Source organism: Mesocricetus auratus, unplaced genomic scaffold (assembly GCF_017639785.1).
Source record: "Mesocricetus auratus isolate SY011 unplaced genomic scaffold, BCM_Maur_2.0 Super-Scaffold_100027, whole genome shotgun sequence".
Classification (NCBI taxonomy): Eukaryota; Metazoa; Chordata; class Mammalia; order Rodentia; family Cricetidae; genus Mesocricetus; species Mesocricetus auratus.
In genome coordinates, this window is record NW_024429208.1 from 8,542,252 (window position 1) to 8,558,039 (window position 15,788).

A 15,788-nucleotide genomic window follows, 5' to 3' on the forward strand; every position below is an offset into this window, starting at 1 on the left:
GGGATTTGGCCATCCCACTTCAAACCCAAGCATGTTTGTCTCCAAATGGCCTCCAAAGCCTCCTTTCTGAGTCAGGCTAACCCCTGATTCTGCAACAGGGAGAAGAATGAGGAAATATCCAAAGAGTAAGGGCTCTGTGGCTGTTACTTATCTCATGATATAAAGAAAAGCAGGTAGTTGGGGGAGGGGAGGATCCTAGCACCAGAGTTTTTAACATCCATTTATAACCAAAAGCATGGTTATTCTATTTTACTCTATGTTCTGTGTTTTCTATAAGGTTTATCTGGGAACTTACTGAGTCCCATCATTGAATAGTATTACACAGTAGTATTAATTTATTATGTATGTAGTTTGGATTCAACATTCTTTTATTGAGGTGGCATTACACAGACAAATGCTATGACATCAGCTCTGCCCACGTGCAAAAGATCATCACAGCAAGGCTTGTTGATCATTGATGTCTCCCACAGTGTTTGGATATTTTTCAGGAGTGAAAAAGCCAGAAGAGGTCAGCAAGTTACAAATATCTGAGCTAGTTCTTTAAGAAGCCATCTGGGAGGGACCTCACAGTGTGATTCTAGGCACTCCCTGCCAATCTTGAGTTGCTCACTTAGGGATGAAGCTAAAGGGAGAAGGCGCAGCCTAAACTCTGAACGGACCCCATGGAGAACCTTCAAGATCTGGGACTGCAGTTCCCTGGGCTAGTCCCAGGAGCCTGCCTCTCTCTTGGACAGACATGCCCTAGTCCTGGCCCCCCCTCAGCATTATACAGCTACAGCTGTCATTCCCCATTCCCCCACAGTCATTATACAGCTAGAGCTGTCATCCCCCATTCCCCCACAGTCATTGGTGTCTATCTCTAGGGAGGCTCTGGGGACTGAAGGCAGGTTAGAGGGACATAGACAGGGAAAGCAAAAGCCAGCTCCCTGAGGTAGTGCTTAGTGGCTTCTTTTTCCCAGAAGACACTAGGAGGACAAACAGCAGGAAGGCACTGGGTAGGTATCCAAACAGAACCAACAGGGGAAAGGGAAGGACCTGGAGGTCAGATAAAATACCCAAACACCAGAAAGACTCCATTTCCACAGTCCCAGACTTAGGGCTCCTCCCATCCCTAAGGGATAAAACTGTTACTTTGTTACTTGCTGTTTCTCGGCTATCTTTCCCAGACATTTAGTTCACTCCTTTGTTGGTCTCCCTAACCCCCAGGATCAGCAACAAGGTTACCAAGTGATTTTTTAAAAGTAACACTTCCCCTTCTGAATTATAATTTGGCGGGGTGGATTGTCTTGGTGACTGTGTCTAAAGTCTTAGTTGACAAATTCTCCCTCTGGCCCTGAGAGATCATGATAAGGTGTCTCTACCCCCATCACAAACATCTTCTGTGTCATACCTTGGTGTCCCAAACAGCTCTCACAGTCTGCATTTTCTACCAAAGAGTTGTCTTTTTCCCTATGGCTTCCCTCAGAACCTTGGTGGCCATGTCCATCCTCCCTGAGGACAAATGTCACACTTTTATTGGAGCTGTGGGGACCTGACCATGTCTGCAGTGTCTGCATGAGGCTGCTGAATACACCCTGAAAGAGTCTGAGTCAGTGTGAGTTCTTCAAGACCACAGTCCTAGTGCTAGGGACTGGCTAAGGGGGCAGCACAGGGCAGATGAAGCACAGGGAGTTAGGACAGAGCAGCCGGGCTGGGCAGTGGTGGCACACGCCTTTAATCCCAGCTCTCGGGAGGCAGAGGCAGGCGGATCTCTGTGAGTTCAAGACTAGCCTGGTCTACCAGAGCTAGTTCTGGGACAGGCTCCAAAGTGACACAGAGAAACCCTGTCTTGAAAAACAAAAACAAACAAACAAACAAACAAACAAAAAGCACAGGGAATCTGGCACCAGTGAGACCTCTAGCGATCCACAAGGATGACACCAACTGGCAAGCTAAGCAATAGTGGAGAGACCACCCTAAATGCCCATTCCTGATAATGAACTTGACGATTACCTTATATGTCATCCTAGAACCTCCGTCCAGTGATTGATGGAAGTAGAGGCAAACACCCACAGCTAAACACTGAACTGAACCCCTGGAACCCAATGACAGAGAGAGTGGAGTGATGAGCAAATGGGCAAAGAATGGGCTGGCAAAGCCAGAAGGGACAGCTGACCTGAACAAGGGGGAGCTCTTGGACCCCAGACCGACAGCTGAGAGGTCAGTATGGGACCAATCTGGACCCCCTGAGTGTGAGAGTCCGTGGGGAGGCCTGGGCAACCTGTGGGGCCCTGGGCAGTGGATCAGTGTTTGTCCCTGGCATACAAATGGACTTTGTGTGTCCATAACACAAAGAGGGATGCTCTCTCAGTCTGGACTCTTGGGGGAGTGCCTGGACCCTGCCCTGAGAGAGGTGACAGACTCTGGATATCCCCTGTGTGGAGAGAGGTGGGAATGGGGTGGGAGGCTGGAGGGGGATGGTGGAGGGGAGGGAGAGGGAGCTGGGATTGACATGTGAAGCAAGCTCTTTTCTAAAAAAATGTAATGAAAATTTTTTTCTTGAAAAAAAATTAAACATGAAAAAAAAGCACAGGGCAGCCGGATAACGAAGCTCATGGGCTTTTGCCGTGTGCAGCACTGAGGCTAGAAATGATGCTTAGTCTAGAGCACTGGGGTCTGTATGCATAAGTGACTACCAGATCTGTATACATAAGGTCTGTATGCATAAGTGACTACCAGATCTGTATACATAAGGTCTGTTTGCATAAGTGACTACCAGATCTGTATACATAAGGTCTGTTTGCATAAGTGACTATCAGATCTGTATACATAAGGTCTGTATGCATAAGTGACTACCAGATCCCATTGCTAAAAGTGAAGTGTTAGTCCTTATCCTAGCCTGCAGCTTTCCAACTCAAAGGCCACCTCAGAGCATTTGGGGGTGGGGGCAGGGGTCCTGTTCTTTAAGAAACCAATTTCCACAGCCTGTTTCCTACCAACAGCAGCTCACTTAGAAGGAACAGGCCCTCCAACAACAGAGACCGCTGGAATCACACCCTCAGAGGATGGGTGGAGCCCCTGGAAAGAGCTCCAAGGTCAGGGGCCTGGAAAGGGGAGATGGTGGAGGGACTGTTTAGCTCCTGTTTGTCAAGGGGAGGTGGAGACAAGCAGTGAGTGGTGACCACATGTGACAAAAGGCTTATTGGAAAGGGGCAGGGGCCAAGTCAGGAGCCTGCTCTGTTCAGGGCTTGGACTGTACTGATTAAGCCAGAATCCACCAGTCCCCAGGAAGACTTGCAAATGTCTGGAGGGAATGGCAGGGGTCTTGGAGGAGGGGACTGTCTAGAAAGAAGTCCACATGAAGGCCTCTCTCTACTTTTTGGAATAGGAGGGACTCCCTACCAGTGATCAGCCATGGACATGGTGGGAGCCTCAGGGTGGGCAAGGAGGCTTTAGCTAGAGCCTCCACAAGTCTATACCTCCTTGGGCTCCCGGCATCCTCTGAGCTATGGGTAAGGCAAAGGATTGCAATAGATGAAGTCATTCCCAGATTGCCACAGCAGCTGCCTCATTAGTGGTATGGGTTTGTCCTCCCTTTAAAAGATTGGGCTGGGCGAGAGATACAGCAATCAAGCTGGTGCTGGACATGGGGTGGGTATTCTGTAATAGTGCAAGCACAAGCATCCTCAGACTCAGGTCAGAGACGACCAGGCAGCAGCAGAGAGGAGTCACATTCTCTTGAGGCTAGGGGCCACCTGCCCTGTCCACCTATCAGAAGGAGACCACTGCAGTCAGGCCTTTCCCCCTTGGGACCCTTCTGGGCTCTATGGGATGCTGAGAGCTACCTCTGGCTTCTGCATCAGGACTGTAACAAGCCCCAAGGGTGATTGCCCATGTCCCCTGAGGAACAGAGCCACCTGCGGTGATAGCATTGAAAGAGTGACAGCTGGACTGACGGAGCCAGACTCACCACATGACACAAGCCACCAGACACAAGGCAGAAAGCACATCTTATATTTATTTCCCCGTCAGAGTTCTGGAAATCACTATAACAACATTGAAAGCCAGCCCCATCTACAACCCAGATAAAGAACGCCGGCAAGGTTCTGGGCTGAAGGAGGCAGAAGGTCTCATGAATGCTGATGTGCTGGGGGGGGGTACACCCAGGGGTCCATGGGAAGGTGGGAGCCTGTTGGGATCAGCAGGCGAAGAGACTGTAGAAGCCGCCGCCCAAGGTCTAGGCAGAGCCCATAGAGGCCTAGTTGGCGAGGGTTCCCACTGCCTGCATAAGCGATGAGAACACTGTTTGTGGTGCCCTGAGGCAACTGAGCTGCAGGGTTGACCACTTTCTGAGGGAAACTACCTTCTGACAGGAGAGTGGAAATAGACTGGTCTCCCTGCTGGGTTGCCACAGACACTGACACTCCCACTCCCACCCCCTGCCCCCGCCCCCAGGGCAGGGCTGTGTCCTTGGACTTGGATAGGCACTAAATCCCAAACAACTCTTCTGGAAGCACTGTACCCCAGCTTCTTGCACCCCAGTGGCTCCTTGTGCTTCCTTTACCATAGCTGCCAACTCTAGGCCCACAATGACAATTGCTATTTTACAGACACGTAATGCTCTGCAGGAAGAAGTGGGTCTCTACACTCATTTAATAAATAAGTCCATGTGAGGAGTCTGCACAGAGACGTAGCCAGGCCCTCAGAATACTCATCCCCTTGAGCCTGACCCCAGGGATATCCCTCCTCACTCCTGCTCCATCCGGGCCGTGGATCTCACATCCGTCAATACTGTGCAGTGGCCATACAGCTAGCAAGCCCTTACCGCCCAGGACTGTCAGGCCTCTGGGTAGGAAGGAGGGAGGGTGTTTGCCCACAAGTAGGGTCAGATGCTGTGTCCCACTGGGGGGGTTCCACGCCCCTACTGCATCTCCCTGGAGCTTGTGCACACCTAGGTTACCCAGTAGCCAACTCTGCGGAACCATCTAGGACCAAAATGGCTAGCTCTGTTCTGGCCAATGGCATAGAGACCCCGGTGGCTGTGGCCACCTGGTGGGTCTGGTGGTTCCAGGAGTGGCAGGAGTCTTCATAGGTCTTCATGGGCTGCTGAGGTCAGGTGAATGGAGCTGGTCTCCTCCAGCTTTGTGTTCAGTCTGGAAGAGCCAGAGGTTTTCAGGAAGCTTCTGTATCCACAGGCTAGTCAGGCTCGAGGGCCTTCGGTGATGAATGAGCAGCACCCATGGGCGGCACATGTTTTGCTTTGAGTCATGTCCCTTTGATGCTGCAGAGCCAAAGACCCCAAACCTCTGGGCCCAGCCGTTATCACCAACAGCAGGTTCTTTGTAGACAACAACCCCCACACATCCTCTAGGAGGCCCAAGTAGATTGAGACCAAAATAAATAAGGCCTTCTCCCCTCCTGAAAGTGCTGTAGGAAAACGGTCTCCAGTGGATTTTGTAGGTGCTTTCAGAATGGCTCAACTGCCCTTTCTGTAAGAACCAGGGGCTGAGTCACGTGCTCTGGGGCTCGGGCTGGGGAAGGACCTCCCCACAAGCGCCTCCTCTCTGTGCTGATGGCTGGGTGGGAGCCACGTACTGGCGGCTCAGGCAGCTCTGTATTCTGAGGCTCCGTATTCTGATGTCGCTGCTGCCCACTGGAAAGGTCTCCCACGAGGCTTCTGGGACCAATCCTCTGTGCCTCTCAAGGCCAGGGGTTCCTGTCCTCCATCATAGCACAGAAGTAGACGGCTCATTGTCCCCTTTCTGCCACCAGGCCTGTGGGAGTCGGTTCTGAGCTGTGTCCAACATCCACCGGGTGGCATCTCACAGAAGCCCAGTCTACATCCTGGGCGGAGTCCTGTCAGGCATGGTCTTGGAAGGAAGAAGAGAGAGGAAGGTGAAGGCAGGCCCCGCCTCCTCATGCCTGCCTGGCAAGCACTTACTCCTGAGCCATCCTCAGTGTCTTAATTTTGGAGACAATGAAATGATTCTTCCCAGGACTCAGACTGGTGAAGGGAAAGGGGCTAAAATCTAGAAGAGCCACATGACTGGGGTAGGACCAAGTGGCCCGGAGCTCTTCAAGTTTGTTCCAAAGTGGCCTGGCACTGGCTTGTCCAGCCTGGAGTGGCAGGCGTCAGACATCTAAGCCTGCTCACCTAGATAAGGAAACAGGTCTCACTCCTGCACTGAGGGGACCACATACCCCGCCACCTCTGAGAGGGAAAAGCCAAGTTCGGGGAGGTACAGTCACTGAGTTGGCAAAGGCCCCCAAAGTCAGGGATATCTTCTGGTGGTCAACACCATGTGGCTGTCTTTCCAATACTGGGATATGAATCCACACCTCTGGAGACATAAAAGGTCCACCTGCCAGTGTTCTGGCGGTTATAGGAGGCATACCTCCACCAAGAGAGACTGAGCTGCCAGTCACAGAGTCAATGGGTCTCACAGAGCAGAGGCAGAAGGGCCCAGGGACCTTTGCCAGGGCTCTGTGCTATGCAGGGTCCAGAAGTTTCCACCACAGGGCAGGGTTTCTACATCTATAGAATCATCAAGTATTTAAAACTACCAACTGAAGGTGTGAAGGGCCGTGACAGCCCAGCCAACCTGCTGCCCCCAAGGCACACTCACCTGTGGGTTCCTGCTCTACAGTCCAGGGACCTGTGGGCCAAAGCAGAGAGGTTCAGGCCTTGTGGGAGGGTAGGCTCATAGTAGCATCATCCCATCTGTCCACCCTCTCCCCAAGGCTTCTGCTCTGGGCAGGAGAGGGCTCCCAAAGGGGTTCCCCAGACAACCTTGCTTCTAAAGGAAGATGGATTTTAAGGAGCAAGTGTGCAGAAACATTTAAGTGGCTTTCTGTCAGGGCTGGAGAGGTGGCTTAGTGGTTAAAGGTACTTGCTGCTCTTGCAGAAGACCTGGGCTCAGTTCCTGGCACCATCCTCTCTTCTGACCTGTATGGGCTTCTGCACACAAGTAGTATACATACATACATTCAGGCACACACACAAGTAAAATTGTGTGTGTGTACGCTTTGTGTCCCCAGCTCAGAGGCCCTGGCACAGCCCGGCCAGATCACATCAGTAGGGGCCATGGGCTGGGGAGAGCGGTTCAGACATCACTGGCCCGGCCAGATCACATCAGTAGGGGCCATGGGCTGGGGAGAGCGGTTCAGACATCACTGGCCCGGCCAGATCACATCAGTAGGGGCCATGGGCTGGGAGAGCAGTTCAGACATCACTGGTATTGGCCACACACTGGGAACACGAGGGTAGCTTGTAGGGAAGGGAAGGAGGGCTTGTCAGGGTTGGAGCCAGACTGTAAGCAGGCACAGGGCTCCATTTAGCTTTATCCACTTCCTGAATCTTCCAGCACTTCTAGACTTCCTGGCCATAGACCCTGCACTATGGCTCATGTGCAAGACAAGGTGACATCGCCACTTTCTGGGCCTGTCCCTGACTGCATAAAACTCCAGGCACATGACCTTGCCCATGTCTTAGAGCTGCATCAGTTGGTTTGCACAGAAATCAACTAAATCCGTCTCTGGAAACTGAACTTGGAACCTTTAGAAGATAAGTGTGAGCATGAGCCTTTAAAGGCTGAGTGTTTGCCAGCCCATCCACCCCACCTCTGAATGTAGACTCCATCACGCCCTGGAGCCTGGAATGTGAGCTTCTTGCCACTAGTATGGCTCTCTCAGAAACAGAGGGTCTAAGTTTCTTCTGGGAGGCTTCAGGCTCTTGCTAAGCATGCCTATGCTCTTAAAAGTGGAGTGTAAGGAGCTGTAAAAACCAAAGCATTCAGAGCAACAGAGTTCAACGGTCAATGAGTCTCATGCAAACCTTCATATTGTCTGCAGGGGCACCTGCTTCTGAAAAACCAGATGAAACCCGCAGCTGCCAGCAGTAGTAGTATAGCAAGGATGATGAAAATGGCCATGTTTTTCTTCTGGCTGTGGTTTTCCTGTGGATCCTTTGTGATCTTGTCATTGTTTCCAGTGTAGTTTTCTGCAGGAAAGCAGAGATGGGCTGGGGATGCGGCTTGGTGGGTACAGTGCTTGCTTAGCATACATTAAGCCCTGGGTTCAGCACCACGTAAACTGGGTGTGGCAGAATACACCTGCAATCCCAGCACTCCAGAGGTGGAGGAAGAGGACTATTTCAAGGTCACCTTGGCTACACAGTGAGTTTGAGACCAAGCCTAGGCTATGTGAGACCCTGTCTAAGGAAAATGGAATGGGGCAGGTGGTGGTGGCTCACATCTTTAATCCCAGCACTGGGAGGCAGAGGCCAGCCTGGTCTACAGAGCAAGTTCTAGGATGACCAGGGCTACACAGAGAAACCCAGTTTCAAACCTCCCTACCCCCCCCCAAAAAAAGAAGTGAGAAAATGCCCAAGACATAAAGGACCTTGATGGAAGGTCTTTTCCATGGAAGGGAAGAGGCAACAGATTGTTTAAAACTTCATTGTCATCACAGTGTGAGCTTTAAAACCTCAGGCTGGTGCAGGGGTGAGGCTGGTGCAGGGGTGAGGCTGGTGCAGGGGTGAGGCTGGTGCAGGGGTGAGGCTGGTACGGGGTGCTCTTTCAGGTGAGGGTCCCCGTCCTACTATGAAACTTGAAGCCTGAGTCGGTCCCTGGGCTTGTAAGGAATGGGTATGAAAGAAACTCGGTGTAGTGGGAATTTGTTTCCGCCAATAGTTTCAGAGTCTTAGGGTGTGGCTTCAGACGTGATCCCTTATAAGGAAGAGGTCTCTCTCTCTCTCTCTCTCTCTCTCCTCCCCCTGTGTATCTGTCTCTCTCTCTCCTCTCCCCCCTGTGTGTCTGTCTCTCTCTCTCTCTCCCCCCTGTGTGTCTGTCTCTCTCTCTCTCCCCTGTGTCTGTCTCTCTCTCCTCCCCCCGTGTGTCTGTCTCTCTCTCTCCCCCCTGTGTGTCTGTCTCTCTCTCTCCTCTCCCTCCTGTGTGTCTGTCTCTGTCTCTCTCTCTCTCCTCCCCCCCCGTGTGTCTGTCTCTGTCTCTCTCCTCTCCCTCCCCCCCCGTGTCTCTGTCTCTCTCTCTCTCCTCTCCCCCCTGTGTGTCTGTCTCTCTCTCCTCTCCCCCCCATGTGTCTGTCTCTCTCTCTCTCCTCTCCCCCCTGTGTGTCTGTCTCTGTCTCTCCTCCCCTGTGTGTCTATCTCTGTCTCTCTCTCCTCTCCCCCCTGTGTGTCTGTCTCTGTCTCTCTCTCTCTTTCTGTGCACCTGTGTGTGTGTCCCTCTGTCTCTCTCTGTGTATGTGTGTGTCTCTGTCTCTCCTCTCCCCCCTGTGTCTCTGTCCCTCTCTCTCTCTGTGTCTCTGTCTCTGTCCCTCTCTCTCTCTGTGTCTCTGTCTCTGTCTCTCTCTGTGTCTCTGTCTCTGTCTCTCTCTGTGTCTCTGTCTCTGTCTCTCTCTGTGTATGTGTGTGTCTCTGTCCCTCTGTCTCTCTCTGTGTCTCTGTCTCTGTCTCTGTCTCGGGGTGACAGGCTGAGACCTGACCATCTCTCTCTCTCTGTCTCTGTCTCTGTCTCTGTCTCAGGGTGACAGGCTGAGACCTGACCATCTCTCACTCTCTCTGTCTCTCTCTCTCTGTCTCGGGGTGACAGGCTGAGACCTGACCATCTCTCTCTCTGTCTGTGTCTCTCTCTCTGTCTCGGGGTGACAGGCTGAGACCTGACCATCACCCTGTATTGCAGCACCCTGCACCCCCAAGCAGTGCCGCCTTACCTGCCAGTGTGTGAGTGTTCCCTAAATAAATATTTGCTAACCTTTTACTCGGGCATTTGTGGACTTCCATAATCCGCCCTTCAATTCAGGCTCTTCTGCAGGTGAATCTCTATGATGTTTGTATGATACCCAAGTACCCACTGTGACAGTTCAGTAGCACAAAGTATGGCAATACAGTGCCATCACTGGCCCCAGAGAAGGTAGCCCCTCCTCACCCCGACCGCACCCCAGTTTCTAGCCTCTTCTCACCTGCCTTCTCCCTCTGTGGACCACCTATTTGGGACACTTCTTAAGAATAGACTCATGGTTCTGATATCTGGGGACTGGCTGGGTTCCTCACCTGGACTGGGATGGCTATGGCCTCTGGGGAGGGTCATGTCTTTGTGGTCCAAAGAGGACCCAGCCAGCAGCCAAGCCCAGCTGAATGCCCTGAGGTAGAGGGGGGCACGTGTTCAAAGGAAGAGAATGTGGGGGAGGGTCCTGGTGTGGCCCTCCATCCTGGTCAAGTCCTGTGCCTCTTGAGATGCACCGGGGTCTGCAGAGCCTCAGTCCTCATTGGTTAAGAGCCTGAGAAACGGCTACTATGCAAATGCGGCCACGCTAATCATTTGCCTGGACAGCCAATAAAGGTTACCATGACAGCCCTGAGCAGAACTGTATCCCCGCCTTCAGAAACCAAGAGCCCCTCGTGGCTACTTTCCGTAGGGAGTCTATGACTGACTGGGCCTCTCCTACCCCACAGCCCCCTAAGCCCCTGCTCCCCGGCATGGGCCTCACCTGCCTGGCTGATGCTGGTGAGGTTCTGGTGGAGAACCACATTCTCTATGGAACAGCTAACGTCCACAGGGGCCGTCCACGGGATCCGCAAGGTGCTGACCACATTATACAGGCCCCGCTCGTTCAAGTAGACAGTGTTATTCTGCAGCGTCTCGGCTATCAGGCTGTTGTCCGTCCTGTTGATCCAGTACAGGTTGGGCTTGGGGTAGCCATTCGTAGACTTGCAGGTGAAAGTGAGTTCCTGGCCTGAGGAGGGGCTACCAGAGGTGCTGATGACAGGTGTGCTGAAGTTTGCTGTAGGGAAAGGAGGCGGTGGGGAGGGAGGGCTCAGACCAGTGGGAAAGCCTGATCATGGCAAAACCAAAGAAACTCATGCTGTGGGTGGTCATGGCACACACCTTTAATCCCAGCACTTGCCAGGCAAAGACAAGAGGATCCACCTATCTCTGCCTCCCCAGAGTGAGGACAAAATGCATGCCACTCTGCCTGACTTTACATGGGCACTGGGATTGAAATGAAGTCCTCACGTTTGTACGGCAAGCACTCTATCGAATGTGCCATCACCCCCCCCCATTCGCTCAATTTCTGATATCTACTTCGAGATGAATTGGGCAGCTGGAGACAGAGATGGCTAGCTAGGCAGTTCTCTGAAATCAGGGGGTCTTGAGTTACAGACTCTGCTCAGAGCAGAGCTTCACAGGTAAAGGGGAGCCCACCACGGAGACAGGGACGTGCAGGAGGGTCAGGCTGAACTAAGCTAGTCCTCTGCGTGGAGGGGTCTTACCTGCCACATGCAGTCTCACTGTCTCCTTTAAGACGTTTTTTAACCCTTCAGACTTAAATACCAGGCATATGAACTCCTGGGAGTCCTTGGGGGTGACATTCTGCAGGGACAGAGAGAAGTCTCCCTGCTTCATGCGTTCCAGTGACAGATGGGCCCGGTTCTTGTACTGGTTGTCCGCATACATCTCTGTAGACCCATTGTTAGGCAGGTGGTATGTCACCGCGGTTTTGGGGTTCTCGGTTTGCCAATAGACATACAGATCATCCAGATTGAAGTGGCTTCTGTGGGGGTAGGCACAGCGGAGCTCCACATCGCTGCCCACCATCGCATGGACCTCCTTGACCTCACTCTCTGCAGAGTCAGAAGTGGCACAATTTATTACTCAAGATCCAAACACTAAACCTATCCCAACCCGCCAAGGCAGGAAAGGAATTATCACTAAGGAGGGTGGGCGAGAGTCTTGTAACAACTCAGATGTGAGGCACAAGCCTCCACATAGTGCCAACCCTGGTCCCACCCTGGCTTTGGCAGCTCTTCCCAAAGGTGGCTTTTGTGGTTGCAAAGAGACCAGGAGGGACATTCTACTGACCCTAATCAAGAAATGCAATGAGAAGGCAGAGGCAGGCAGATCTTTTTGAGTTCGAGACCAGCCTGGTCTACAAGAGCTAGTTCCAGGACAGCCTCCAAAACAATACAGAGAAACCCTGTCTCAAAAAACCAAAAAAAAAAAAAAAAAAAAAAAAAAAGAAAGAAAGAAATGCAATGAGAAGTATAGAGTTTGGGGAAGCCCTTCCCTTTATGACCCTGCATATATTAGCCTAGGTGTGGGGACCAGCTCTCTCCAGTGGGCCTCTGGAGAAGCCAGAGGGGCTGTGGCCACAGCTTCCCTAATGACCTGCGTCTATGCTTTGCACAGCATGGAGCATCCCAACTTACCAGCTTGCAGGCAGCTGATGAGCAGCAAGAGCAGACTGGGACTGGAAAAGAACCCTCCTGAGAGACAAATGAGATGGTGCTTCTTCCAAACTGGCTGGCTGGCTCCCAAGGCTGGGACACGGTGACAGCTGTCAGAGATGTGAACTCAACTGTAGGAGGTCCTTGGCTGGTGTTTCAGAGACCTCAGAGAATCCAACCAGGACCCTACACCTCCTCTCCCCCTGACCCATGGCAAGTCCCCAGGGCTCGACAGCCCCCAAACTCTGAAAGACAGTCGATTTTTGTGATGAAAGGGGGCACTGGGAGCCATGGCCAAGGCCTGTGCCCCCTCCCTGTGACCTAACTTCCCTGAAGAGGAACACAAGACCATTGGAAGCTGCACCTGAGGTGACAAAGACACGAAGACACCTGGTGGCCACAAGGGAGGCAGGCTCAGGTGGGTGACAGGGCCACCTGAAACCAAACTTGGTGGGATCCCATGTTCCAGACCCTTGGTGGCTGGAATGCTTCTTCCAGACTCACAAGAGTCCTGGGCATCTTAGCCTTGTCACCTCTTACAAGCCACACAGGAGACCTTGCGGGGGGGGGGGATATAGAGGGTGGGGGGTAAGTAGGGGGAGGGCAATGGGGGTGGGGAAGCGGGAGGCTCTTCACCCTAACCCTCTAAAGCGACCTTGAAACCCTTGGGCAGGGGGCAAGCGATCCTGCATGCCTCAGGCCTAGGGATCCCAACACCCGAACTCAAGTCAGCCACTGGCCATCAGGGACACCATAGCTTGCAGGTGCTCCCCTTTTTGTCTCCCTGGAGACTCTGTAGGTAGGACACCTGTGGACAAAGGGTCTCCCTAGTAGCCAAGGGGACGGGTGCCTCGGGATATTTTAGCAAAAAGTTGGAGTGCAAAACTGTCACACACACACACACACACACACTCCTCCCACTTCCCCCTGGCCAGGCTGGATCTGTGGGATGCCGAGTACACTGAGAAGAAGGCGCCCTGTCCCCAAGCAGTGGGTATCAACTGGTCTTTGAGGTAGCGCACATCCTTCCTTCTGGGAAGTCATCAGGGAGAAGGGCGGCGGCGGGTAAGCCTGTGCCGGGGGCTGGTGTGAGACTTCACATCAGCCTCCGCTTCTGCCCTTCCTCCTCCCACGAGCCGCCCGCCCACGCGCCGGGTACGGTCGTGGGTGCAGCGGGTTGGCCGCGGGCCGCCCCCTGCTGTTCATGCAGGCAGGTCCAGGTGAGCCGGTGGAGAACGGGGGACACCCGCGCCGCTATGGGGCCACAGCCAGTGCTACCTACCGTCGGGCGCTCTCAACCCGGACTCGAAGTGGGTCCCCGGCTCCAGCCCACGGCTCGCCCCCACCCCCCATCCCACTCACGGGACACGACTGCGATCGGACTCACTTCAGCAGCATGATGCGAGTGCAGACTCCGAGCTGCTGGAACTCGGGGCCTGTGGGGCTGCAGCTGCCGGAGGCCCAGAGTCCTCGGGGGCCACGGAGTTGGGGTTGCTAAGATTTGGGGCGCGGAAATCTGAGGCTGCCGAGACTTCGGCCGCAGGATGGGCTGTAACTGCGCTCGCTAGCGCAGCGCGCCTGGCCGGTTGGGTACAGCCCAGATCCCCGCCCTCGGCCCGTCCCTCCCGCCACAGCCTTGGGGGCGGGAGGAGGCGGGAGCGGAAGGTCTCGCTCAGGCTCTGGAGAGCAGCGCCAGTCCGATGCTGGGCAGGCATAGAGCCCTGCTGTTGTTGGAGTGGAAACATGGGTCTGAGTTACAGGTGCCAGGGTGGCGGGTGGTTTGTAGATCCCGTCGAATGTAAAAGGCCGGCCGGCCAAAGAAAGGCGGAGGCCGAGGGTGGGGTGCAGGAAGACACAGCACTCAGCCACTGGCCTCCAGCGTTGCCCAGAACATGCCAGGTCAGGCCGCTGTGTCCTTCCTCTAGAGCTCCGTGTTGGGCCCTATCTTGCACAGGATGAACCTGGGTTCAGAGCCCGGACCTGGGGCTGGCCAAGCCCTGTAGATGAGCAGAGAACCTGAAGATTAGGAATTAATGAGTGGAAGGCAGGTGGGAGGGGAGTGGGGGCTGGCAGGAGGGAGGAAGGGAGGGGAAGCAGGGGCTCCACTTTGATCCAGCCCTCCCATCACCCAGCCATTTCCCAATCTTCGAAGGTTTGGTGAGGCCGCACATTTGCACAGCAAGACATTGAAGAGCCTAAATTGGGATTTCGATTTTTATCCTCCAAAGCCAGCCAGACTTGGCAATCCTGTTTCCAACCTTGTATTCCCCGGCACTCAATCAGGGAGTGGCCTAAGGGTTCACAGGTGCTGAGCCCTAGCTAGGCCTGAGTCTAAGGATGCCTGCCCACTTGACTCCATCCCATGCTTTCTCCCCTGCCCCACATGTCAGTGAGGTGAGAATGTGGAGGCCAGGGGGCGGCAGGTGCCACCCCCCAATGCACCCTCTCCATGGAAGGGCCTGGGCAAGACTGTGATGGGCCACCCCTACCTCCCAAAACCATACATACACACAGTGCTTACCTCTTGGGGTTGGCAGATGTGTTGCTCACCAGGCGGGAGGGTGTGGGCACTGTCACAGTTGTACCTGGCCAGCAGCTGATTGGGGAGGAGCAATAAGCCATCTGGCCCAAGTCCTAAAGTACAGAGGGCATACTTCCCTGACCCTGTGCCTCTTGGATGTCACAAGGTGAACACTGTCAGAGTCCTGGGTGAATACCACAGATCACAGCAGGGTGGTGGCGCACACCTTTGATCCCAGCACTCGGGAGGCAGAGGCAGACAGATCTCTTGAGTTGGAGGCCAGCCCTGATAGATCTACAGAGTGAGTTCCAGGGTATCCTGGGCTACACAGAAAAACGTAGTCTGGAAAAACCAGGAAAAAAAAGAAACCAAAATCGTGGGCTGTTGGCAGTCAAGATCAGGAGCAGGCAGGTCAGGGCAAGCACAGGATTGCAGAAGAGAGGAAAGGGAGGTGGTAACCAGAGTTGAGGAGGGATGCAGCCTAGGAGGGAGGTTGGGATGCCTCCAGCAGGGAGGGGCTGCCTTCTTTTTGTGCTAGGAGAAACGGAAGTATCCGAAGTTGACCCCTGGGCTCTGGCAGAAATAATCAAGGAAAGAGCCAGGAGTCTTGCTGGGTACCACATTGGTATTGGTGTCCTCAGTCCTGCCCCATCCCCCCACTAGGTTGGTAGCAGCTGAGGGAGGACTCAGCAGAAGACTGTGTTGAGAAGTCACCCTGGCATCGCTGGGCAGATGAAGGAGATGGTATTGCTGAGTGGGGGGTAGCAAGAGGATGGGTATTGCTGGGAGGGTTAGCACCATGTCCTATGTTGCAGATGAAGAGGATGGGTATTGCTGGGGGCGGGGTGAGTAGAACCATATTCTATGTTGCAGATGAAGAAGATGGGTATTGCTGAGGGAGATAGCACCATGTCCTAAGTTCCAACTCCCCTGGCCAGAGGCTCCTCAGTTCCACTCCACTCCAGAAGTCTAACACATCACTAATCTCAAGACTCTCTCTGATTAGATAGGCCTGACTTGGCATCAACCTCTGGGTGCATCGTT

General features: G+C 53.6%; 1 protein-coding gene across 1 annotated transcript; it reads right to left on the reverse strand.

The window, feature by feature from the left end:
* Positions 1 to 3,979: 3,979 nt before the first annotated feature.
* On the reverse strand, positions 3,980 to 13,822 carry Icoslg (inducible T cell costimulator ligand). The gene is made up of 7 exons (XM_040732317.1): positions 13,611 to 13,822; positions 12,206 to 12,333; positions 11,270 to 11,620; positions 10,486 to 10,779; positions 7,814 to 7,978; positions 6,606 to 6,635; positions 3,980 to 5,849 (listed from the first exon to the last, which is right to left on the reverse strand). Exons 1-7 carry the CDS (start codon positions 13,619 to 13,621, stop codon positions 5,839 to 5,841), a joined length of 990 nt encoding a protein of 329 aa, XP_040588251.1. The 5' UTR covers positions 13,622 to 13,822; the 3' UTR covers positions 3,980 to 5,838.
* Between the last annotated feature and the right edge of the window lie 1,966 nt (positions 13,823 to 15,788).

Coding starts and splice junctions, on each gene's coding strand:
- Icoslg (XM_040732317.1), bottom strand. Junction 11,621..12,205: donor CATCAGCTGCCTGCAAGCTG/GTAAGTTGGGAT, acceptor CTGACTCTGCAG/AGAGTGAGGTCAAGGAGGTC. Junction 7,979..10,485: donor CACCAGCATCAGCCAGGCAG/GTGAGGCCCATG, acceptor GCTTTCCTGCAG/AAAACTACACTGGAAACAAT.